Genomic DNA, 27,500 nt, shown 5'->3' with positions numbered 1-27,500 from the left:
TTGCATTCTTAAGCATATTGTGTCAGAAATTCACACATTCTTACAGATAAAAAGACATCTCATATAGATTTAAAATTATCAACAATAAAACACAATTACAACAAATTACTATCACTATTATGTACAGTGTTCTTCTGTAACTGATAATGCATTTGTCGTTTATGCTGCACTGTTTATCATCCAGCTTCTTTTCCTAGGTATGTTTTTTTTTCTATAAAGCATCACATTCTTATTTACTTATTACAGTAAGTTCTGGTAAATATTTAAAATGTATCACCCTGCTATTAGTTTTGCAGTGTCATTTTTTCTGATGTACTATTTTTACTATATTAATAAATTCAGGAAATGTGGGAGAAGCACATCTTTTAATTTCCTTTTTCTTTTGTTATGGCTAGCAGAAACCAAGAAAAAGCAAACTGAGCATTTTTATAGAAGAAGGAATAGCTGCATTGTATAAAACTATTGTCTTCTAAAAGAGAAATGGTCTGTCCAAAGTGCTTCACAGAACGATCAAGATATTTTCCAAACGTCATTAACAGATGCACACTCATAAAAAATATGCTTTCTGTCTGCTTTGGCTTACACTGTTTCTCACACATATATTATTGTTAACACACATTCTCTGAGGATTTGTCGAAAAAGCTGTTGACATCTATGGTGCTTGTCTTAATTCCTTTAGAAGTGTAGCAATCCCATCAGTCCCTCGTTTGTCCATCTGCTGTTAGTACAACATGCTCCTTTAAGGCTGTTCCTAGTCTGATAGATGCTGTTCTTAATGTCCACAATGTCCCTGGTGTTAACAGCAAACAAAATGTAGGCCTTAAGAATATTGACAGTCTCAAAAGGTCTTGAGAATGTCCATCAGGAGCTTGCTAGAAAGACTGACAATGAAATTAAGTGTGAAATGAAAATCATTCACTTCAGTAAGAAGCAGCCATGTCTGTAATAGATGTAACATATTTGCTAGCAGCTCTCTAAAGACAGCATATATAGGTCAAGATCCACTCCAATGATCACACATTACAGATGCAAAATGGAGGCAACAGTATATCAAGATCATTAAATCCTTCTCTGTTGAAACCTAAATTATTTTCACTGTGAAGGAACTGCATAATAAACATGCTATGTTATAGCTGTGGCAGAAATCTGTTGTTACACTTGTTCTTGTGCCCATAGGTTCAAATTAGGGTAATGACCACTAGGGTCTTCATAAGCTAAGCTGTGCAACCCAACCCAGTTTTGTCCCTGAGGACCTTGGTGTGGTAAGTTAGTAAGAAGGTAGCTAAGTGTTATGTGTGTGTGGGGGGGGGGGGGGGCAGTTAGCTGGGGATTAATTTACTTACTGTCGACCTCCGTCCATCAGAAATGTGGGGGCCAGACCAAGGGTGAATTTGCAATTCCCAACCACTGATTAAGGTTTTGTTTGAATAGGGTCAGGGATGAACTCTGCTTCACTTGGACGGGGATCTTATTACATAGTGCAGGGATCCTTTTAGACATACTATATATTGCTCTTTCCTGCATGTTCTATTTATGTCACAGGCAAAGTTCAGGTCTTTGGATTAAGTGTTTCTGGTGTTATTTGTTTTGTGAGCTGAATCTGAGGATGACTTGTATGCCAGGCGTAGAGCGTCTCTCAGTAACCTGTAGGAGACACAGTACAAAGATAGGGCCTTAAGGTGATCTGTGTAGGGCATGGTCTTCATACCCTGGATTTTCCTGGTGAGGTACCTTTAAAGGTGTTCCAACTGTTGCAAATGCCTGGTTAAATACATGACAAAGGGGACACTGTTGTCAGTGATGAGTCTGGTAAGGGCTGAGTAGACTGGTGCTATAACTTCCTGGACATGGACACCTTACCTTTGCTTATGAGTTCAGCAACACAGAATGATTTTATTACTACCTTGGCTACATGTTGGTTGAAGGCCAGATTACTGTCCATATATGCTCCCAGATACCAAACTACCACATCAACTCTTAAGGGTGTTTTATCGATGGAGTAATTATCTTGGGTGGATGGTTTCCCAAAGAGCACAACAATGTATTTATTCACAATAAGTTTTAATCCATGGCTTTGGCACCGGTCATTTGTTTGTGTTAGACCCTCTTGTAGGATGGCATTGCCATGAGGGGAATCTTTGATTACTCCCAGTTTACCATCATTTCCAAACTTGGTGAGTCAGATGTCTTTGACATTAGCCTTGTCTTCTGAGAAGTCAATGCCAAACAGGAGCAGGGCCAACACAGAGTCCTGGGGTACTTCGATAGTGACTGGTGTCCTGGTGGAGGTGGTTTCACTGATTCTGACTTCTTGGGTCCTGTCTTGGAGCCAGCCAGCCAAAAATCCAGTGAGTTATGTGAAATTTATGCCTAGTTCTGAGAGTTTGTCAATAATACCTGAGGGAGGTATTGTACAGAATGCCTTGGTCAAGTCAAAGTAGGTGGTATGCACCATTTTCCCATCATTAATAGCCTTGGTGAAAAGACATTTACCAGGGTGAATAGACAAGATGTTCTCATAACAATGCCAAACTGGGATGGGTCCAGTATCTCTAGGTTGCCATTGTCCTTGCTGATCATAACCATGATCTTTTGCTCCATGGCTTTGCATACTAGACTTGTCAGACTAAAATGTCTTCAGTTCCCAGGGTTAGTTGATGGTCCACTCATATGAAGAGGCTGTGGCCCTCCATTCACCTGGCAGGTAACCTGTTTTGAGACTGTAGTTGAAGAGTGCTTCAAGTAGTCCTGCTAGGCCATGTTTTAGGCTATTTAGAAGGCAACCAGTGATACTGTCAAGGCCCATTGAAGCAGTGTGTTTGGCTTTAGTATGTGCCTCCATGATCTGTTCTCTGTTGATAGTTGGGGGATATGTTAGACGGTATTTCATAAGGGGTAGTGGGGGGTAGTGTGGGCTGAAGTTAGAGCTAAACTTATCAGCCAGTAAAGTCACTGTTACCCTTGTTAGTGAAAGTTGTGCCATTTACCACCAGTTCTGAAGCATTACCTTTAAGATTCCTGACATAGCTGAAGAAAGCCTGGTGATGGTCTTTAGCCTGGGAGGCTGTCCTGGCCTTGTAATTAGCCTTCTTGGACTTTATTAGACCTTGTTTTTGTTTAGTCCAATCAGAGAGGTCTTGTCTCTATGACAGTTGCTTTTTCTGATTTTTGCTACTTTTTTTCTTTTGTTATACACCCTTTTAAGGTAAGGATCCAACCAGTGTACTAGATTTAGGTTTACTTCTCATAGGAATGCCACCCCAGTGCAGCCATTTACATGTCTGTACAGGGTTTCTGAAAATAATTCTGTATAGGTAGCTTTGTTCTTGGGGGTTGGGGGAGCTGTGAATTTTGACAAAATATCACTTAATAGGGTGTAGTTTGCTTTAGAACAGTTTCTCATTGTCGCAGGTTTAGTTGGGTTTTATGGGCTGGTTTTTATTTCAAAGGAAACAGCCTTGTGGTCCAACCTCAACAATGATGATGTGACAACAGAGGAGGATGCAATGCTCTCCTGTGTTGGTGAGTACTAGATCCAGTATGGCTAACACTCTGGGTGAACTGCGCACTATCTGGTCCAGAGTGTTCATGTTGATAAAGTCCAGGAAACATGCCTCTGAGTTAGAGGCAGTGTACATTTCTCAGTCTACAGAGGGGTAGTTAAAATCTCCCATGAATGGGGTATTTGGTTGCATGGTGAGAACCTCTAATAGGTCTAGGTAAGAGTTGTGAGCTCCGTGGGTCATGGAGGGTGACCTGTAGCTGGTTGGGACATGGTAAGGAACCTTGACTATGGAGGTCAGAAAAATAACATAGGATACTGTTTGAAAAGTGACTACAACACAGAATTACATGAGCAATGATGATATTCCACTTAACAGTTAAGAATAATAATGCTTACTGTAAAACCCAAATCAATTTACAACTTCAGATTCAGAAGAGAGAAGGTAAAAATGCAATAAGATAAGAATGTTATGCCACAAATACATAAATCCTGTTTTGTGAAGCCTACACAATGCTATGCATGAAGATGCAGTGAAATGCAAGGGATTTGTGTTGAACTGTCAACTTTTTGTACAGTTTAGAACCAAATTATAGACAGTGTCCTCTCTCCAAATGACAGACTTGCCATCCCTGCTAAATTGAATAAAGACTGTTAGTGATCCCGAGGATACAGTTTCATACTTCCTGTATTACAGCCTTCCCTTACCAGCTGCCAGGCCTGAATGGTCACTACCCTGGTAGCTTTGCTTGTGCCTTATTATAGGTAACTTTAAAAGGTGTCTTAAGGTCTATCCTTTTCAGAAAGTATATACCGAGTCCAACAATGTCTTTTAGCATTCTATATTTCAAATATTATAGCAATAACCCACAGCTGAGTGTGGGTAATGCTAGATTTACTCACAGTTGGCTTTGTCTGGTTACGAGGGCCTAATAAGATATTAGTAGAATGAAACTATAGCTTCTTTGGACCTTGATGAGATACCATAAAAAGATAAACTGTGCAAGGCAGGATGATTTTCTAACCCTCACAGAGATGTGGTGGTCAAAGGAAAGTCTGTTATCAACATACATATATACCTACGGATGTAATTCATAAGCTCAGAGTTTCAAAACTTCAAATTGCAAATGGTCAAGACCATAAGATCAAAGTTATAAAACTTTGAAATTGTAATAAAAAAAAAATAAAAAAAAAATGTTTTTATGTTTTCTTGCACCCCCCTCCCCCCACTAAATAAATATATCAACACTGAGATCACATTACAGCGAAGAAAACAGTAATTTTCCCATTCCAAGCTGTACGGTAATCTCCATTCAAAACGTTCAAAGTTTCAAATCTTCGATCTTATGGTCTCAACCATTTGCAGTTCAAAGTTTTGAAACTTGGAGCCTGTGAAGGGGATCCATCCATACATATCTAAGTTTATGATAACTGTATCAAATTTAAGTGGAATGTTGCTTATATAGGAAGCAGTAATTATGCTACATTTGCTAAAGGAAACCATACAGCTTTTCTTGGTGTTGATGGTATGCACATGGTTATTACACCAAGCATTTCTTTGGTCTAGCCCTTGCTGGAGAATTTCATCATCAGAATCATCAGAACATTTCTACAAAGAGAAAGCATGCTGTGCTCCATTAGGTTGTATGGATGTACATCATGCTATGCCTGAAGGAATGCAAAATGCTCTGGAATGTAAGGATGTGTGTGCGTGGGCTGTTGGATGTGTGACATTCTGCATCTCAGATACTGAGGTGCTGAAAACTGATAGCATGATGCACAGATCTGAGTGGTACATTTCTCTTATAATATGAAACTGAGAGGAAACTACTAGACCATAATAAAGCTGATGATATGACTGTTTTTCTAATTTCATATACATACATGTGTACAGAAAACATTGTAGTTTATTATTGCTTTTCCTGACATACTTTCTCATTTAACAGTTCCCTAGAGCTACTGTGTAACTGTTCTTCCCCAGACAAATGATGTACTGCTGGCCCCAATTATTCTGTCTAGACCAGAAGCCTTACTCCTACTAAGCAGTGGAGAATCCAACCCATCTCTGTCAGGTGAACTGAGTAGAGCAATAAGGTAATGATATGAACCTTAGAATGCCCAAGTAGGGGGTAGATCAAATGGGTACAGTCTCTGAAGTGACCATATAGCTGACTATCCTAAGCACCCCTGAAGTGAGTCATTTAACTAATACCAAGAACCCAATGCATTTGTATTGCTTACAACATCATAACGTTTGTACGATAGATCTCTACACAAATGTTTTTTGTTGTTATTGTTTTATCTGTCCACCTGTCTATTTTCCAAATTTATCCATTCATTTACAGTTGACTACCTCTTATCTGGTTTTCTTTAACCAGCATCCTCTTTAACCAGCCATCAAATTTCTGCCCTAGCCCTAACAAAAGACAACAGAGAAAAACAACACTTCTGCCTCCTCTGGGCTAAATAATGACATACATTCGAGTTTTACATTTATATTCATTAGAAAAATGCATACTAACACAAATCCTGTTATTCTAGCTGATTTATAACCTATAAAAATTATTTTGTGTGCTTTTTCTGATTAACCAGCTACTCGTTTATCCAGCCTAAGGTCTGGTCCCAGCAAGACTGGATAAGAGGGATTCTACTGTAAATAGTTACATATATATGAGCTATACAACAGTCAATGACAGCCAGAATTATGATATTTAGTCAAGATCTTCTATCACTAAACCCCTAATCATACTCCCTGCATTTAGTCAAATACACCCTACATTCCTTTTCTCAGAATGAAACATGGAGGGTTGCACAGGACACATCTCATTAGATAATGTTCTCTAGGACACATCCTCCTACTTTTCCATGCATTGTTTGTACCTGCTTATCATCTTCCCTAGAAACAACCCAGAAGGCCACAAAAACAAGCAATATCTGTTTACAGACAAAGAAATAGTACCTAGTCCTTCGCAGTACACTTTTCTGTAACAGAGGCCAGAAAGTGCAGTTGTGCACACTTACCATAAATGTGGATGTTCGAGTGTATTCACTGTTGCAGTCATCACATTTCAGTTATTTGCCTGCAGGTAGTCTTCAGCCAGCCTGAATACCAGAGTCTTGGGATTTCTGTGTCAGATGCTGTCGCTTCTTCCATGACGTCATGTTGTCAGGGGTATAAAACATGCAGCCGACACCATTACATCAGTTTTTCTTGCCCCAGATGTCAGGTGCCCCCAAAATATGAAGCAATTATATGGTGTGAAACACCCCCAGCAAAAAGCAAATGCACATAGTATAAGATATGCCAAACCAAAAAGGATGGGTGAAATCAAGGGCCATCGGGGGGCTGGAGGGAGGGTAACCAGGACTGCAACAGTGAATACACTCGAACATTTACATTTATGGTAAGTGTACACAACTGTACTATGTTCTTCGTGTTTCACTGTTGCAGTCATCACATCTGGGTTATCAGGCCCCCATGTCGTCAGAGACTTAGTATCGACCTTTCGCTGCCGTTGCTGTTGGTGACCGACTGACATCAGGTTGTCAGTAGTATAAAGAGAAAAAAACGTTACATCATATCATTTTTTTTTCACCCTAACCTGTCAGGAGCCCCCAAGTAGGTCAAGGTTCTGTGGAAGAAACCCTATCAGTGAAAAATAATAAACAATAGTCAATTATGAAAAGAAAGAAAACAAAAAAAGAAACAAAGGTAATAAAAGAGAAAGAGAAGAAAGGGAGATGGAGGGAAACCAGGACTGCAACAGTGATTCCCAAAGCTAAGGAAGGGTGGGGGCATATTAAGAAGCATTAGGCCTGGCAGTCAGGCCTTGTAAGACTGCTGTGGTAAATCACAGGCAAGTGGTAATGCTTGGTGAAAGTGTGTACCGAGCTCCAGGTTGCAGCTTCCAGGATGTCCCTGGTAGGGACTCCTCTGAGAAATGCAGTAGAGGTAGATGTAGCCCTAGTGGAATGTGTTCTTATCCCCTGTGGGGTAGGTTTTCCATGGTGCTTGTAGCAGAAATGGATGCAGTGTTCTATCCATTTAGATATTGTTTGCTTTGAAATGGCCTTTCCCACTGCCCCTGCAGCAAAGCTAACTAGCAGCTGGTCAGATTTTCTGAGAGGCTTAGTCCTGTCCAAATAGAATCTAAGCTGTCTGTGCACATCTAGAGAATGCAGTATCCTTTACCCGGGTCTATGTCAACTCCTCGAACGCTCAAAATTTTGAACGTTACATGGTTTCGACCAAGCGTTTGAAATTTCAAGTGTTTGAATATTGACTTTCAATGGCACCGTATGGTGCAGAATGGAAGAATTTCCCTTTTCTGCACTGAAGTGCGATCTCGGAGTTGGTATATTGGGGGGGTGGGGGCTGAAGGTGGGCTTGCCCCCCTGCTTGCACTGTTAAGGTGTGTTTTTCTTTTCTTTTTTTTTTTTTTTAATTTCATATTCGAACATCCAAATGTCAAACATTTGGTCTCAACCATGCAATGTTCGACATTTTGGATATTTGAATATTTAACATAGACCCCCTGTCCCCTTTATTTTGAGGATTAGGGAAAAAAGTAGGCAAATGAATGGACTGATTTAAAGCCACACTAGACATCACCTTGGGCATAAAAGATGGGTTAGTCCTGAGGGAAACCCTGTCCGAATGAAAGATAATGAAGGGTTGCACTGCCATATGGGCCTGCAGTTCAGATACTCTTCTTACTGAAGTGATGGCTAGAAGTAAAGCTGTTTTCCATGAGAGGAATTTCAACTCTGCTGTAGCAGCTGGTTCAAAAGGTAGAAGTGTAAGTTTTTCCAATGCAAAGTTAAGGTCCCAAGCTGGAGTGGGAGCTCTCCTGGGGGGGGTGGGTCTTAAATGTTTGACCCCTCTTAGGAACTGTTTTACCAGAGGATGAGAGAAGAGGGGTGGCTCAGTATTATAATAAGCTGAGATGGCAGAGACATGAATCTTAATAGAAGAGAAAGATAGGCCCTTGTGGAGCATTTCTGTTAAGTAATCTAGCATACGAGGTAAGCTGGGCACAGTTGGTGAAATCCCTTGAGACTGGCTCCAAGAACAGTATCTTTTCCACTTTTCTGAATAGGATTTTCTAGTACTAGGCCTCCTTTTCTCAAGAATGACATCCAGCACCTGCTTACTGAGGACTGCTAGAGGTGAGTTCAGGGGATTAGCAAGGCTGCAAGGTTCAGGGCCTGAAGCTGAGGGTGCAGAATTTGCCCCCCCTGCTGGGACAGTAGGGAAGGGGTCTGAGGCAGGTGCCATGGTTGTAGCACTATCAGACTGCGCAAAAGAGGATACCAGTGCTGGCGTGGCCGGTCTGGTGTAATCAGGATTGTCCTTGGCTTGTCCTGTTTGATCTTTAGTAGAACCTTCGAGAGGCAGAGGGGGAAAGGCATACACTGAGAGGCTTTCCCAGGAGAAGGACAGGGCATCCACCTTCCAAGCTTGGCTGTGGGGAGTTCTGGTGCAGTATTTGTTCAATTGATAGTTCTGAGGGGAAGCAAACAGGTCCAACATCTGGTGTTCCCCATCTGTTCCCCAAAAGTTTGAATATTTTGGGTTCCAGTTTCCATTCTTGTGGGTCCATGAGATTTCTGCTTAAGTCATCTGCCAGTGAATTTAGTTTACCTGGCAGGAATTTTGCTTGTAGGTGTACTTGATTGCTCAAGGCTGTGTTCCACAGAGCCATGGCTAGTCTGCAGAGTGGGCAGGAATGTGTTCCCCCTGCTTGTTTATGTACCACATAACTGTGGTGTTGTCTGTCTTTACCAGTAGTCGTCCTGGAAGAATAAAGCCTTTGAAAGCTGTCAGAGCATTCTGTACAGCTAACATTTCTTTTAGATTGATATGCAGGTGCATCTGCTTTGGGTTTCATTTGCCCTGAATGCACTGCCCTGCCATGTGAGCCCCCCATGCATAGTCTGATGCATCTGTTGTTAGGGTTTGGGTGGCAGGGGGTAGAGTGAAAGAGACTCTCTTGTTGTGGTTGCAGGCCTCTGCTCACCAAAGGAACTCTGCCCTTAGACACGGAATGATAGGAATTACTGTTTCCAGGTCCTGAGAATGTTGACACCATAGACTTTTTAGATACTATTGAAGTTTCCTCATACTCAGTCTTGCATATGGAATTAACAGAATGCAAGAGGCCATGAACCCCAGAGCTTGCAGTATTTTCCTTGCAGATAGCTGGGTTTTGGTGGCCAGTAGGTTGAAGTAAGTTGTCAAATAAATTTGTTTCTCTGGAGTAAGGAATGCCATCTGGGAAGTTGTGTTCAAGCTTGCTCCCAGGAATACAATCTGTTGGCAGGGTACTAGGTGTGATTTCTTTTTGTTGATGGTGTACCCCAATGAAGTTAGAAGTCTCTTTACAAATGCCAGGTGCTGTAGTAGCAAGTCCTGAATTTCCACCTGAATCAGGCAATCGTCCAAATATGGGTAAATCAGAATACTTCTCTGCCTGCAAAAAGCAATGGCTGGAGCTAGGCACTTTGTGAATACCCTGGGTGCAGTAGATAAGCCAAAGGGAAGTGCAGAGAACTGATAGTGCATAGAGCCTGCCCTGAAGTGAAGGTATTTCCTGCAAGATTCCCTTATGAGGATGTGCAGGTAGCTTCTTTTAAGTCTAGGGTTGCCAGCCAAGCATCCTTGGCTAGCATAGGAAGCAGCTGTTGGAGAGTTAGCATTTTGAATTTTGGAACCACCAGAAAGGTGTTGAGAATAGATAAATCCAGGATATGACACCAGGAGTTTTCTTTTCTGGGAACCAGGAACAGTCTTGAATAAAAGCCTTGTCCCCTTTGTTCTGCTGGGAGAGGTTGAATAGCTTTGATGCTGAGGAGAGAATGCACTTGCTTTTGGGCCTCCACCCACTGGTTTGGGGGAGGTCTGGCCATCCACGTAGGGTTGGGAGTGAGTGGAAGTGGAATCTGTATCCTAGGGAAACAATGTTTAAAACCCATTTGCCTTGGGTAATGTATTCACAGTTTTTTGCATGCAAGACGAGTTTTCCTCCTAAAGGTGCAAGTACTTGAGCAAGGCTTGGGGGTGTGAAGGATACGTCATTGTGCAAGTTTACCATAGGGGGGTGGCTTACTACTCCCTGTTTTGGACATGGGAGCATCCCACTGCTTAGATCTGTGCATAACCTGAGACTGAAGTCTTGGCGGTCTGCTGACCCTGGGTTTGGACTGAGAAGGGCTGGAAGGGACTGGAAAGGACCATTTCTTTGAAGGCCAATGCCTATTGAATCTATGTGGCTGTACTTGTAAGAAATCTTTAACAGTTTGCATAGATTTTGCCTTTTCCTCCATCCTTTTAAGAACTTCTTCTGCTTTATTGCCAAATTGGCACTCTTGGTTTAAGGGTGCATCCAGTAATTTTGCTTTGACGTGATCTGGCAAGTTTTGTTCCTTAAGCCAGTCATGCCTTCTAAGAACAGACCCAGTGACAGCAGCCCTACAAATGCTTCTAAAGCACCAAAACTGCATTGCAAAATATGTTTACCAACTTGGTCATCAGAATGCATTAACTCTTTTAAATCTTTGTGTTCTGCACAGTCAGGAATCAACATAATTTTCTGTTTAATTAGCCCCATAATATGCTGCAGATACTTTAACATATGAAACTGGCAATTTAAAGCCCTAATGGCCAGAGTAGCAGAGGTGTATACCTTCTTACCCCATCTATCCAAAGCCCTAGAATCACTGTCAGAAGGGGTAGGATTATTGGCAGTAGTAGCCTTAATGCCCTTTGGCCCTTGGGAAATGGTCTCTGGATCTGCAGTAGGATTCTTGAAAAGGAATTTGTGAGAGTCAGGTACTCTATGGTACCTGTCAGGTTTCCTGGGAGCTGTAGGCAAAGTATATGGGGTAAGGCTGGATTCCAAGAAAACATCATCTACAATCTCCAGAACCGGAGGGATAGCTAGAGGCCTGTGCTGAGGCAGGTCTAAAAATTCCCTGAGTCTCTTTTTGGACTGAGAGCACTCCTGGCTTTCCCAGCGGAAATGCTCCCTAAGGGTATGCAGGGTTTCACCAAAAGAAAAATCTTCTGGAGGGGAAGCAGAGGGAATGGAATACTTTACATCAGAATCCTCATAGGTAGATAAGGGTATGTACTGGTAGTCAGAAGGAACAGAGATATCAGATTCCTGATCAGAAGAATCAGAAGGAAAATCAGTTCTAGGTCTCTTTGAGGGGGAAGGCTAGCTTCTCCTAATTAAGGTAATAAGGACTTCAGCCATTCTAATAATTTGTTTTTGAGGCCTGTGGGCCTGAGAAAGCACTTTGGTGATCGGTTTCCTAGGCATAGTGCGAGCGTTAGGCCTGAGAAATTCAGTATTTTGGCTTGAAATGAAGTCATCGGTTTAATATGAAAATCGGTATGCCTGAATACACCCTCAGAAGCCGGTGCCTGCACAGCAGCTCCAGACCCATCCAATGTAGAGACATCCGCAGGTTCCATAGTCGAAGAAGCATCTCGTGGCATACCGGACTCCGAATGGGTTTCAGTAGAGGCCTGCGAATCTGTAGAAGCGGGTATCAGGGGCTGCAAAAGTGCCTCACTGAGTACCGATGGACTGGCGACTTTGCTTAACTGTAGCGTCGTCAGCAATTTTGGATCTATGTGGTCTGTCTCTGTCTTTATCCTTACTTTTTTTGGAAGATCGGTAGTCGGATGGCTTACCAACACCATTTTGGAGTACGGAGATCGAGAGCGAAAGTATTTAGCTACAAAAATTGCCCTACGACAGATAGTACGGGTGTTGAACAAGGCACAAAACTGGCAGCGAGGGACGTCGTGGTCTGGGCCTAAACAGGTGATGCACTAAAAATTAAAATCTTTATGAGTTATTTGCTTTCCACGGGCAAGATAATTATTAATTTTTTCTGACATCGGTTAGAGCAATCCCCAACGGGGTACTTATCTTTTAGAAGACTTCAGTTCTGAAACTCGAAAACGAAAATTTCAGTAGTCGGCCGACCGGCACTTGCGAACTGCTTCTGCTTCAGGCACCGCACAGCAAGATAGACTGATGTAATGGCATTGACTGCATATTTTCTACCCCTGACGACCTGACGTCATGGAAGAAGTGACAGCATCCGACGCAGAAATCCCAAGACTCTGGTATTCAGGCTGAGGACTACCTGCAGGCAGATAACCCAAATGTGATGACTGCAACAGTGAAACACGAAGAACATATGGTTTCTCTTTCTTTCACTGTTTCTGTCAAGCAGATATGCAAGTCAACACACATGACCTCTGGGTACTGCTGCTGTCTCAGACTTTCTATGCCCTAGAATCACCCACTGCTGTATGATACAGTGTAGCTTGCCATTTTTAAGGCAAAAAATGATAAATTGTGGTATATTACTGAAAAAGACATGCCACCACAAGCAAAACAAAGTGAATTCTAACCCATAGCATTATTTTGATGCTTCCAAAAACCAGTAACTTACAAAAAGTATGAATTTCGACTTACTCACAAAGAAGGATCCCATTCTCCAGTCCTGATCGAAAATCTCTGTCTCCAAAACTTTTGCCAGTGACTTCCTGCAAAAAGAAAGACGGTCCATTTAAGAACAATAAAATAAGCATTATAATATGTAATAGTTCTGTATCAACATCATGTAAATATTTAGCAACTATAGACAAAGAAAATATAGTATAAAGTGTAATTCAACATGAAATGAAAGAAAATCTAAAGCAAAGTAATAGGAAAAGTAAAAAATAAAGCAAACTTAAGAGCCTGCTTAATGTTGCAAATGGTTTGTCACTCCCTTTCTTAACAGGGACATCATTTTCAAATTCAACAGACAACAGAAATTACAATCAGGAAGTAACAGGGGCAACAAACTATCTTTAGAGGCTTGTATGAGAAGAGTAATATACTAGATTTACAAGGATGTTATTCTTACAAAATTGACTATCAAGAAGAGATTAGGTATGATAAAGACTGCACAGGATGTCAATTTTGGACTGCCAAAAGGTTACTCATCAGCCAGAAAAGGTTTACCTTGTATTCTACACCTTCCAAATTCTTAACTGGAGATTATTAAAAGGGCATGGCTATATGACAAGTACTCAAAATATAGTGCAGAGAACTAGGCTCCACCAATGACTAAAACGTGCACCCCCCAACAAACACACACACATAAACATACACACGCACGCGCACACCCACATACACACAAACACTCACAATATAATCTCCCTCAGAAAATTACATCACAAATGCTTAATAAACAACTTCTGTAGTTAGTAAAACTCTTATTTTCCATGCAGGGTCCTGGTCTCCCTTTACCCCCATATTGTATATTATTAACCCCAAGACTGTTGCAGGATGGAAGAAATGAAATTCTCAATGGCAGTCACCATTGCAAAACACTGTACAATCTTGCTTTCAGACAAGATGGATGCATCAAACACTTAATAGATTCTGATCAATAGCTGTAGTACTAGATGACACAGTCAATGAGAAACTAAACAGTCTTCCAGCTATAGAGGAGCTATCAGTTGCCTTTACTATAATCTTACTAATAGATGGAAGGTTAGAGATGTGAAGTCTGAAGACAGCAAAATGAGAGTTTCTTTAGTGCATATACAGAAACGTTTTTTTTCGCTAAGGACCTCCTATCTCTCTCTTTGCCAAAAGTGGTTCTAGGTCGTATTGAACTAGTTTTCTCAGTGCAGCCTAGAATGTGCTAAACAAACCTGGCTACAAACTACACTTTTTTGGACATAGAGACTGAATGTCTACAATGTGTGCATCACATCCAGCTGACTGAATTCTTTTCACAGATCTCAGTTTTCAGACATTCCAAGATTTCAACTGCCATTTTCTCTAGAGACTTTGTTACTGATTCAGGATTGAAACAACTGCATCAGCAAAGAATCACTCAATTCTGTCACATTTTTCTTGTGAAATTCCTCTCCTGATTTGAAGGTTTTGGGAGTATCAAACCTGTCTGTAGTCCAGTATACCAAAGGTCATCTTATTAATTACATTCTGTGGCAATCTCTTTACAAGGCAGCCATTCTGGAGTAATCTCTTTACACAGCAGTTCTGTCTTTGTAATAGAATCAGACAAATACCAATGTAGTCCACTGACCTAAAAAACTTAAAACAGAAAGGGAGAAAATCCATGGCTTCTGATATTGCCCCATTATAATCAAATGTCCCCAAATCTACATGCTCTTTCATGTGACACATCTGTTACTGCTTTACTATAAGCGAGTACCAAGTTCATATTATTCCATGTATTTATTCTCATAAAGTGTTTGTAACTACTAAATTAACAATTATTAGGTTACTATGTCAACACATTATCTCATCTGAAGTATCTGTTGCTGCTCTGTTACACAAGTAAATTACCCAGTACCCACTCTATACACTCATTCATCTGTGGCATATATCACTGTCCTATTACCTGAGTAAATAGTACCCACATACTCATTCATCTGTGGCATCCATCCTATTACCCAAGTAAATAGTCAATATCCACACACTTCATCTGTGAATCCATCACTATCATATTACACAAGTAAACACGCAGTACCCACACACTCATTCATCTGTGAATCCATCACTATCATATTACACAAGTAAACACACAGTACCCATACACTTGTTCATCTGTGGCATCCATCACTGTCATAGTACCTAAGTAAATACTCACTACCCACACCCTCATTCATCTGTTGCTTCCATCACTGTCCTATTACCAAAATAAATACTCAGTACCCACACACTCAGTCATCTGTGGCATCCATCAGTGTCTTGTTACCCAAGTAAATACTCAGTAGCCACATACTCAGTCATCTATGGCATCCATCAATTTCCTATTACCCAAGTAAACATTCAATACCCATATACTCATTCATCTGTGGTATCCATCACTGTCCTGTTACCCAAATAAATTCTCAGTACTCCTGTCCACACTCAGTGGTAGCAAAATATGACTTATCCAGTCAATAATGGCATAACTTTCAGTTTTGGAGCAATGCCTAGAAGCCACACTGTGTACCTGAAACTGATGTCCCATTATAATGAAGTACCAAATTCTCATTCTGTAGAATCATCCATCTGGAAAATCTTTTCCTGCTGCATTACAATTAAGTAGCAAGTCCTCCAGTCTGCACAATGGAGGATCATGGGTGATTACTATGCTAGAAAACCCAAGTGCCACTTTAAGCCTAACCAAGCTTTTCTCAGATTTAACAACATGTTGCTGACATGTATCAATACCTAGTTTATGGTTATGATATAGACTTGTACATAGCCATTACTGTGTTTTTACAAGTAAAATTACCAAAGTGGTCTGTCTTTCTGTCTGTCTGCATACTCCTTCATCTGGAGCTATAAGGTAAAGATTGTTTGAGCTAGAGATAATCAAAATGGACAGCATGAATTCTGGGAAGATTTGATGTAAGGCAATTAAACCCACATTAAAACCTACATACAAATTAAAACATTAGTGGTCAACAAATCAAGATACAGGCCTATTAAAACAGAGCAAGACACATCCAGACTGCACAGTAAAAAAAGCAAACCTAAGTCTAATACAGTTTTAAAATACTACAAGTGACAGGATTACTACGCAACATTAGGATGCTGCGTTGTGAAATGGCTTACTTCAAGTACAATAAGTCCAGTTTGGAAAAATGCTTTACACAACAAACTAAACAGATTTGTCTCTTTAGACACAAATGTAGGGAATGTACAGGAAATGGAATGCGAGAATGTCATGTCGACTAGTACAGTCTGCAATGGTCTGACAAATGCATTAGAGTCTCTACATACGTAGTTAGTTTAAAAGACAATCAGCTCCCATCAGTAACATAATGCTGAAGTACTAAAAAATGTTATTTAACAAGGGAGACCTGTCTGACTGGGCAGCTTTAGATAAAAGTATGAACTGTATAGTGCAGGACATTTTCTTTATATTTGTTAGTTACTGGAAATATAATGAATTTATAAGTAAAAGAAGTTTACAGCATCAGCAAAATCTAATCACATAGATTCATAGATTCATAGGTGTGTACTAGGCTAATGGCCCTGGGGCCTTTACAAGCTTAGCCATAGGATTACCCTGGCATAGTGCCACCCGACCTTAGTTCCCAGTGCCTCTGTTGAGTAGAGCCACTGGTGTTATTCCCCGGGGTGAATTTTCTGTTTCCCATCCACTCATCAAGATTTCTCTTGAAGATGGTCAGCGAAGTGCTCTGCTTGACATGTATGGGAAGTCTGTTCCATAGCATTGGCAGTCTCTGGGTTATGAACCTGTCCCTCCACCATGTGCTATTAATTGTGGTAATGAGGTTGAGGTCTCTGGAGCATGTGGTGTGGAGGGATTGGGATTTCTTTAGATGTAGCATTTCTAACAGAGCTGGGTCAAGCATGGCTTTTTAAGTCAAGCAAAGATCTAAGTAAGTGATATGACACAGAGAATAGTTGGAGTTTTTTATGAGTCTGTCCATATAGGACAAGTGTTTAAGGCCAAGGATCCTCTTTGTGAGGTACTTCTGCTGCCTCTCCAGTTGTTGCAAGTGTCTAGTGAGGTACATGCCAAATGGGGCATTGTACTCAATGATTGGCCTAATGAGGGAAGAGTAGAGGGAGACAATGACCTCTTTCTTCCTGGATGCAAAACCCTTAGTAATGACATGTGCCACATAGAAGGACTTTCTGACCACATTGGCAATGTGGTGATCAAAAGAGAGGTTGTTGTCAACTTGTGTTCCCAGATCTCTTATAACGCCTTCTGTGTTCAGTGGACTAACATCAATGTGGTAATTCATAGGAACTGGGTTTTTCCCAAAGGGGATGGCAACACAGTTTTTGGCATTGAGCTTAAGGCCATTGGTCACAGTGAGGCCATTCTGTAGGAAGTCAACATCATTTGGGGAGTTAATAATAGCTCCCAACTTGCAATTGTCTGCGAACTTTGTCAGCCAGAGTCCCTTTGTGTTGGCCTGGACTTCAGAGAAGTAGATACCAAACAGGAGAGGACCCAGGACCTAACCCTGTGGGACTCCACTCGTAACTAATTGGCAGTCTGACTTGGAGTTAGCTACTTTCACACTGTGGGTTCTATCTGTGAGCCATTTTGCAACCCACCTAGTGATACAGGGGTTGATGCCAAGCTTAGTGAGTTTTTCTATGATTCCTGAATGGGGAATGGTATCAAAAGCCTTGGCCAGATCAAGGCTGTATGAACCACCTTGCCTTCATCCACAACTCTGCTGACTGACTCAAAGAAGTCGACCAAGTTGAGCAGGCATGATCTAACCTTCAGAAAACCAAACTGTGTGGGATCCAGAGTTTGGAGATTCCCTATATCCTTGTTTATTAGGTCCATGATAATGCATTCCATAGCTTTGCATGTCAGACTCATCAGGCTAATGGGGCGATAGTTCCCAGGGTCTGTAGTAGCTCCTCCTTTATGGAGAGGGATGACTGTAGCAGTGCGCCATTCATCAGGGACAAAGCCTGAGGTGAGGCTGTGATTGAACAGGGCACACAGGTGAGGTGCCAGTTCACTCTGTAGTTCATGTAGAACACAACCAGGGATATTGTCAGGTCCCATAGAAGCTGTATTCTTGGCCTTGGACAGTGCTGCTTTAACCTGTGCAGCAATAATACTGGGTACCTGGCAATCTACTGGTATTGTGATGGTCCTTTGGGGGGGTAAAGTTGGCACTGAATCTGTCAGCCAGTATACTAGCAATATCTGTTGGCTCGGTATAGGAGGTACCATTGTGCAGTAGCTCAGAGCAAATCTGGGTATTGCCATGGAGATTCTTTACATAACTAATAGAAGGTCTTGTGGTTGTCTTTACTATCTACTGCAATTCTGTTTTCATAGCTAGCTTTACAGGATTTGATGAGGGATCTCAACTTTTTGTTGAGGCAGATAAGGGAGTTTTTCCAGTCTTGGGACTTCACCTTCCACATGAGTTTCCTCCTTCTGTTGTAGAGTTTGTTTATGGCAGGAGACCACCAGATTGGCTTCCTTTTTTTGGAGGAGAGTGTCTTGGTTCCATTGGGTAAGGCGAGATCCATGCGTTTGTGTATGTGTTCGTACAGTGTATTGGTGTACGATTCTGCAGTCATGCAAATATTCTCCATTTGCATGGGTGCCGTGAAGTTAGCCACCTCTGTATTTTGGATCTCAAAGTTAGCTTTGGAAAAGTTTTTCATGGTGGTTACCGTTGCTGGGGGTGGGGTGGGAGGTATGTGGATTTCCAAGGTGATTAGTTTGTGGTCGAATCTAACCAGGGAGGAGCTGACTATTGGTGTATTGCAACAGTCTCCCATGTTAGTAACGACCAGGTCAAGGATGTTGCTATCTCTAGTGGGGGTAAGAATGAGCTGCTCTAGGGCATTGGAATTAATGAACTCCAGGAAACGTTGGGCAAGTGTATTGGTACATGAGTAGTTTACCCAGTTAATGGAGGGGTAGTTGAAGTCACCTAGTAAGAGAGTGTTAGGTTGGACCCTAAAATTCTCCAGGGTGCTTATTAACATGGAGTGCGAGTCTTGGGACATGGTTGGGGACCTATAGCAGGCTACGACCTGAATTGCTGTCTTACCCAATGTTAGCTGCAGTATCTCTGATGCATTATGTTGGGCTACCAGTCTGGAGGTGTGCGCATCCTTTATGAATATGGAAACACCACCGCCTTTGGAGCTTCATTCTAAATTCTGGGACCAAAAGGTGTGGAATACGTTATAGCCTGGTAGTGCAGAGGTGCTTTCTGCTACCTTGAACCAGGTCTCTGCTACAGTACAAATGTCGATGTTCTCCATTTTAAGGAGTGCCTTGAGTGAGTGCATTTTGAGATTTAGACTTCTAGCGTTGAGCAACATGAGCCTCTGATTGCATTTGTTTGTAGCTGTTATGGTGGTAATTTGGTCTTTGGAACACAGCCTAAAAAAGGCACTATAGGGGTGGCAAGAGCCTTGGCCAGTATCCGGAAGCCCAGGGGAGACAGATGCAGGCCATCTCTGGCAAAGCATCGAGGTCTGTCAGTCATGTCATCACAGGCAGACAGATACTGGATCCCCTTAGAATGACACCAGAAATGTAGCCAATTGTTAAAATTAATAATTTTCTGATTGTACTGTGGTATAATTCTGGGTGCTGGTAGGATGCTGCTCAGGGCTAGGGTCATACCCGCCTGGGCTACGTAATCCAAGAGCTCCTCCTTGTCTCTTTTCATGTAGTCCAGGGAGGTACTTCTCAGGTCATTCACACGCACATGTACAATGACAGAGTCATATTTGTACCTGTTGTTGAGCAACCTGAGTGCATGAGTTATGTGTTGGATCCTGGCACCTGACAGGCAGTTGACTGTTACTTTCTCCTTATTCAACCTAGTGAGTGGGACATCAGTGTGCCTCACTATTGAGTCACCTATGACTAGTGTGTTGGGCATGCTGTTTTGCCTTAGGGGCTTTGGTTGAGTGGCACACTGTTTAGGAGAGTTATGTGTCTCGTGATTAGTGTTGTGTTATGGTGGTTGAGTGCGTTTCTGCCTTTGAGGTCTCTGCTGCTTGGGTAGATTTTTATTGAGAGTCTCTGCAAAGGTGGGTGTGTGGTTTGTGTTTTTATGTGAAGTCAGTGCTGATATGTGTTCCACAGGGCTATGTGTTCCATGTGGTTTGGTGCAAGTGATGACCTTCTCCTCTTGACCAGCTATTCTGGTCTTGGCTGGAGAGTGCATGGCTTCCAATTTGGATATATAAGTGCATCTCTCGCAAGTCTGAGTGTTGGAAGGTAAGAGGAGAGGGTTGTCGGTGTACATGAGGCAGTTGTTACATTGCCTCAGTATGCCCAAGTTCACCAGGTTAATAGCAGAAAGCACAGGGAACTGACCTTTAGACATGCCTGGTGGGGTGGGCATTGATAATAAGTACCAGATCTGTTTCCTTATAGAATGTTTAGTGCTGGTAGCACTTGTGTGCTACAATAATTGCTACAAGATACAAGAAGTCTGGTAAAGTGCTAGACTAATAAGCTACTATAAGTGCAGAAGAGGAGAGAACTAGTAGATCTAAGGGGAAAAATGAAGAGCAGGATCTGGCACCACTAAGAAGCTTTAAAACAGTCCTGGATACAGCAAGTCTGTATCTGGACTAGACCAGTTACAGGAAAGGTGGGAAACAAGAGCAAACGCAGGCTTTTAAGCCAGAAAGTTGAAAGATATGGAAGAAACTGCCCAAAAGGCCAATAAACCACAAATCTGGGCCCTAAACCACTCCTGTTGTAGTAGATAGGCTACCTAGTGCTTACCACTTCCACTGATAAGCTAGAAGGATTCCCTCCAACACAGAAAGGCTTGGGGAGCTCAGGAGCTTACAAACAGCCCTAGATAAAGCAAATCTGTATCTGGAGTAGACTAGTTACAGGAAAGGGGGGATACAAGTGCAAATGCGGGCTTTTAAATCAGAAAGTTGAGAGAGATGGAAAAACTGCCCAAATGGCCAATAACTACAATTTCCATCAGTTCTTACAGTGTGTATATACCTCAGCAAGTAAAAGAAAGTATACCAGTGGAAAATGGTATATATAGAATTTGGAAAGGTCATCATATTTTTAATAAAACTTTACTGGTAAACATCCATGAATACAAACAGTGCATGACTGAATGATATATTAACATCATAGTTACCAAATTACAGTATCACAATTCATTACAGGAAACAAAGGGGGATACCCATAAAACCAGGAACGTGTTGATGTATGCTGAGCATAGAGTACAAACACCCTAAAGTGATTAGCCTATGTTTATACCTGCATCACACCATACATCTTGCTAAGTGCCATGATGCATCACCCCTCCCCCCGCTTATCATTCCTTATATCTTTTGATAACCAATAAAAATAGCACTCTGACACTTCTCCTGGAAAATAGCTTTGTTGTCCTTCATGACATGTTTAGAGTCCAACATACCATATGTACCACCACTTATAGGTCTTATTCGTTCTAAAAAGGTGTCCACCATCTTCAATGAAGTCTGTAGAGCAGGGGATCTAATCCATAATGGTCTCTTGTAAATAATGTACAACGTTTTGTGTTTCTTTCTCAAGTCATATGGCTTTCTCCAAGGGTCTACTGTTCAACACATTCATTAAAAGAAAGCCCATGCCTCTATGCAGCCAGCAGAACATAAATTCTACAACTACAGGAGTTAAATATTAGGCTCTGAAACTTTGGTGGTAACTTCTTAGAAGTGCACTATTTTGACTGGCAACATTTTAGATAAATAAGGATTTCTTAATAACAAGATTTAAAAAGGTAGACTAAACAGGCTTATTATCTCATTCTACCATCAAGGAAAAGTAATATAATCCCATCAACACGGTTTGGAAATGCAAATGTCTCAGGGCATGGCTGGATTGCAGTCTGTCTTTGAAAAGTTATGGAGAGCCCTACACATATAAAGTACTGCAGTATGTCAAAGTTGTCTACTGATTTATCAACATTCTGCTACAAAAGTAGCTGGTCTAAGTCATGTACCCAAAGTAGAGTGCCCTTTCTGTTATCACTCTGCACAGTACTAAGCATTCGACAAAGCACTTCAGGAAAGGTGCAGATTTAATTCCCTATCGGCATTTTAAGGACATCATTGTGTCACCCTATATAAAGCCAGCTGCCTTCCCATAACAACCATAGCCTCATTGTGTTTCACATCGCTGACTCAAAAATTACTTCTAGGTTATTGCCTTCTCCCACTATCTAATAAGACCTGTATTCAGTTTAACAACAGCAGAAAAATCATTCAGGAAAATAGACCCTGATGCTTGTAACCAAATGTAGCAATCAATCAGAAATGTAAAGAGCACACCACCCTTTAAAGTGTAACGCTCTGAACATTTAGCTTCAGTACACAACAAGGACAATGGCTACTGTGAATTCTTGATCCAAGAATGACTCACTGCACTGCATACACTGATTCTGCATGATCAACATTCTGTTTTCATACAGACATGATTTTACTGCTTATTTATGTATTTATTGCTATTTGATTACCAGGTAAAAAGACTAGTCAGTTGACCCTTTTCAGCACCTACATGATTTCCAATGAACAGAACAAAAATGCAGCTTAAAACACACAATATCAGCAGTTTTAGACAATAATGGTCTGTGGTACCATTGCACAATGCCTATATCTGTGATATTAGAAACAGGAAAAATAGCTTTTATATCACAAGAGTAATCAATATAAGTAGATTAAAAGAAATGTAGTAAGTATAGTTTGTCACTGTTATGTATAGAAGACATACTGTGTTTTTTATAATAACAGTACAGTACGTAAAAGACATTAAATAATATATGAATGTGAGTATCCGAGGGGTGTTTCTTTAGTCATTATCCCTACAGCAACACCATTGCACTGTAATTCTTTAAGCAGATGTTCTTTCTGTTTCACTTTAAAGGAAGTCAGTGTTTGCTGTTTTCTAATCTTAGAGAGAAGTTAAGCAATTCCTGTGGCAGAACCTAGTTTTGTAATATAATATATATATATATATATATATATATATATATATATATATATATAGGTCTACCTGAAAATGCTGAAAGTGCACAATGCAGATGACGAGAACACCGACACCGGAAGATCGACAATGGAGAAGACTGACAGTTGAGAATCCCGACGCTGAGAACACCGACATGTTAAGGTAAGTGTGCAATTGGGACGGATGTTAGGGTCAGTGTGTGGGTAAGGTAAGTGTGTGATAGTGACGGATGTTAGGGTAGGGTGCGAGTCAGGTAAGTGTGCGATAGTGATGGACTTTAGGTTTAGGGGCAGGTTAAGTGAGTTAGGGTTAGGGTACAGGTAAGGTAAGTGTGCGATAGTGATGGACTTGAGGGTTGGGGCGGATTAAGTGAGTTAAGGTTAGGGTGCGGGTAAGGTAAGTGTGCGATAGTGACAGAGTTAAGGGTTAGGGGCCGATTAAGTGAGTTAGGGTTAGGGTGCGGGTAAGGTAAGTGTGTGATAGTGACGGACCTTAGGGTTAGGGTTTGGGTTAAGGTTAGTGCATAGATAGTTGTGTATGTAAGGTTTAGTGTAGGTTTGTAAGGTTTTTGGTGTGCTTGTGTTGTGTGTGTGTTTTTCGGGAAAGGTATTTGTTTTGTTGATTGTCGGGATTTTGGTTTGTTGGTAATGTGAAATTTCGTGTTTTTGAACTTTCTTTTTTTGTCAGTTTTTTCGTGTCGGTTATTTCGTTGTCGGTGTTTTGGCATGTCGGTGTTATCAGGTAGACCCATATATATATATATATATATATATATATATATATATATATATATATACATGTTAAAATGCCTGTATGTGTCTCCAAAATTTTTGTTTTTTTCACCCCCCCGCTGTCAATACACACAGCCATGCTGTAACTTTTGGAATAGTACTAGGTCACCCTACACTAACACATTTAAGTTCTTCTGTTAAGACTCTGTCCTTGATTTTACATAGACTACTGGTCAGGCTAACGAGTTTAAAATGATTTGGGTGTGATAGGCTACTCACTTTGAACTGGCACCATTAAAGCCTGCCATTGTAGTTCAGTGGTGTAGCCATATGCTAAACTTGCCCCCTGTCATCTTCTCTATTATTTTCCCTTCCACAATATTTGCTGCCTTCATTGGCCCCTCTAATTTTTGCCAAGAGTCTGTGGTCCGTGGCTGAGTTAAATGCTTTTCTGAAATACAGACAAGTCACATCCACAGGGATACATCTGTGCATCACCCTGAAAACCGAGTCATAGAAAGAGATCCATTTACTCTGACAGGATTTCCTGTTGTTTACCTCTGCTGGGATTCACTAAGCAGCCCATTTTGTCTCTGAAATCTTAGTTGTCACGTCAGTAGGATTCTGATTGTTGTGGCTACCACTGAAGTCAAGAGCTCGTGGTGTGACTTTGTAACATGGCAAGACAGCTGCTTACCCCTCTTTTTGTAGGCCACCCCTTCCGAAAGCAAGTTTTGAATTAGTCCTCCCACTACAGGGATTAACCAAAGCCTCAACAACTCTGTTTTAAGATTGTTGGCAAGATCCCATGTAGACCCTTTGCTCTACTCTCCTTCAGACCACGCACTGCCTACTCCACCTTCTCATTCATTTTCTCCTCATCTGTTTGTTTTTCCCTGACCCAGTACCGCCTTTCCCAGATTGGTACCATCGCTGTTGTTTGTTAGACACTCAGACAAAATATTACATTTGAATCTTTATGTACCCTTTGGCCTCATTATCCTTTTGTGCATCAACAGCTAGTTCATCATTTTCTAGTCAAACATTTCTTTCTTTTTCTCAATATCTACAAAATGTCTTCTTCCCTTTTTAGTTTTCAGTGATATCACTTTTATTTTTACCTTTTTGAGTATGACTTACAAAAACACATATATGAGCTTGCCAATCCATGACTGATGCACCGTCATCATGTTTATAAATTCACCAGATGTATTTGTGACTCACTTAAAAATATTTTGTTAGTGGTGCAGTCTTTTTACTTATTCCATCATGAACTGACAGAGTAAACATTTCATTATAAAACATGATATGATGAAATATGCCAAAGCCAGAATGTGCTTTTAAAAGTGCTTCCAGTGAAGTTGTTGTGGTAGCATGCAGAAGCTACTGGAAAGTAATAGCCTAGACGGCACCAGAAACTTCCATTTTGCTTGTCTTGCACATCATGTACAGCCCTGACTAATGATGTAGCTGTAGTAGGACCCCCGGCAACATCTTATTAATACTTGTTTGTCCTAACCCTACACCATACCTTAGAAAAGACCTTTCTACAATATTACTATTACAGAAGACCACTTGTGCACACACTGCATACAAAAATACACTTGCAGAATGCTAACTGTATCCCTTCACCTAGCCTTTACTCTAACCCTGTCCTGCAGACAGTCACAAACACCTGTACACACACACACACACACACACACACACACACACACACACACACACACACACACACAGCCCAACCCCCTAATGCATAAACATTGGAAATATCAAAGTTTCTCCATTAACAGAATAAACCTCACTAACATTTATAATCCATCCTCGTCTTCACTATTTGCACCACTCAGCTATCACTGCACTCAATAAAGATTGCATTCGAAGAACATTTCATACCTGGAAATCCTTCTATAAAATTGATGCCCAGTCAATTTATTTGGACCCATACATAGATGGGTTCTGCTACTTTTGTTGCATGGTGCTTTGGTTTACATCTGTTTAATCAACACCATTTGGTCGGCTAAACAGATGGTCGACACCTGTCAACAAAAGTAGCTGATTGAACAATTCCTTGAGTTGGCAAATTTGTCCTTTCCCCAAGATCTACACAATCCCAGAGTTAGTGTGTGTGTGTGTGTGTGTGTGTGTGTGTGTGTGTGTGTGTGTGTGTGTGTGTGTGTGTGTGTGTGTGTGTGTGTGTGTGTGTGTGTGTGTGTGTGTGTGTGTGTGTATATATATATGTGTATCTATATATATATATATATATATATATATATATATATATATATATATATATATATATCTTTAGTAACCGGTGTGGGGTGCAGGGGGCCTTACCCTCCTGCAAAAAATGTTTTCATTTGTTTATTTTTAAAGCTTTTGCATGCGCTGAGACTGATGCTCAGCATATGTGCAGTAGCATGTTGTCATGCATAATGCTGATCATTTGGTGTTGACATTATGCACACTAACAACAGTGCCATTCAGCAAAGGTAAATATATATATATATATATATATATATATATATATATATATATATATATATATATATATGTATAGATAGATATATGTAAATGGGAGAGATGTTTATCTGGTAATGGGTATGCTTAGTTTGTTCACAACAGTGAAAGGGTGTTTGTCATCACTGCAATATGTCAATTCTTTGCATTGCCTAATAACTAGCAAAACTTTATTATCTGGTTTTCCTGTCAGAAAAGGCATCTTAGCTTTTCAGTGTGTGTTGTCTGTCACTGGAATTTTGTGGTGAAGTGTAACATTACATCAGTCTCACTCTCACACATGATCAAGCTTGAGGAAGATCAGGCATCTCACATACTTAACATGTACTTTGTCATGGCAACATTAGGCTGATTTGGAATACGTTGCTGACGCAGTAAGACTGTTCCTAATGAGCTCTGCAGGCAGTGATGAGTTCCTAGTACATATCGGTGTCAGCAATGTGAAATAACTGGTTTACTTTGTCTCATTTTTTAGTGTACATCAATAAATGTTGTCATCTTCTGCAGAGACACCTTGATTTTGTTGTAGTTTTTCTTTTGAAGGCAGTACTACTTAGCGTTTTTTCAGTGAAATCTTTAGCAGACTAGAACTTTAATAAAGCCCGGCCTTCCTGATGAGGTTTATCAAGGATTTTTATGCGCTGCCTGTGAAGGGAAGCTGTCATCCATGGTTTACATGACAGCTACATGTAATATGCATGCTTTGTACGCTGTTGTAATTCCTCAGGGAAGGATCACATACCTACACATAGACCACATGAGAGAGAGACATTGATCCCTTCCAGATGCAGCTAGTTTGCAGACACACATCCCACATGCTTAGAAAGTAGAGGGCAATGAGGGTTAACAATACACAGATACTCCCAAGAGCAATAAAAGTAGGGAAATGATAAAATAGGAAATATATTTTCAGTGCTACAGGCAGCACTGTTTAAAGTCATCTTGTAAAACAGATCCATGCTAACTCCTTACATTGTGACTCATCTATTATCTCCTTTGAGCTTTTTAGCCTTACTTATTATGTAATCTGCATAAAGGAAGTCTGCAACCAAAGAACATGTACGTATCTGTGTGACATATATAACTACATCCTCAACGCTAGCTCTGAAGGGTCATTTTTGCAGAATGTGTGAATGACTGCCTTAGATGTGCAGTATTTCAAAAAGGAAATGAAAATCTTAAGTGTATCTTTTGGTCTTTCCCACAAT

General features: G+C 40.9%; 1 protein-coding gene across 6 annotated transcripts in view; it reads right to left on the bottom strand.

Annotated features, from left to right (window-relative positions):
• Positions 1–27,500, bottom strand: part of LIMCH1 (LIM and calponin homology domains 1) — a 1,973,196-nt gene that overhangs the window by 1,303,850 nt on the left and 641,846 nt on the right. For all 6 annotated transcript variants that reach the window (XM_044061504.1, XM_044061502.1, XM_044061501.1 and 3 more), the window contains exon 2: positions 13,000–13,070. In XM_044061504.1, coding sequence (XP_043917439.1) covers positions 13,000–13,070 — 71 coding nt within the window. The remainder of the gene's footprint in view (positions 1–12,999; positions 13,071–27,500) is intronic.

The sequence above is a fragment of the Protopterus annectens genome, chromosome 2.part0 (genome assembly GCF_019279795.1).
Source record: "Protopterus annectens isolate FY-2018-M chromosome 2.part0, PAN1.0, whole genome shotgun sequence".
NCBI lineage: Eukaryota > Metazoa > Chordata > Ceratodontiformes > Protopteridae > Protopterus > Protopterus annectens.
Note: the sequence above shows the minus strand (reverse complement) of the source record. Positions and strands in the feature narration are given on the sequence as shown.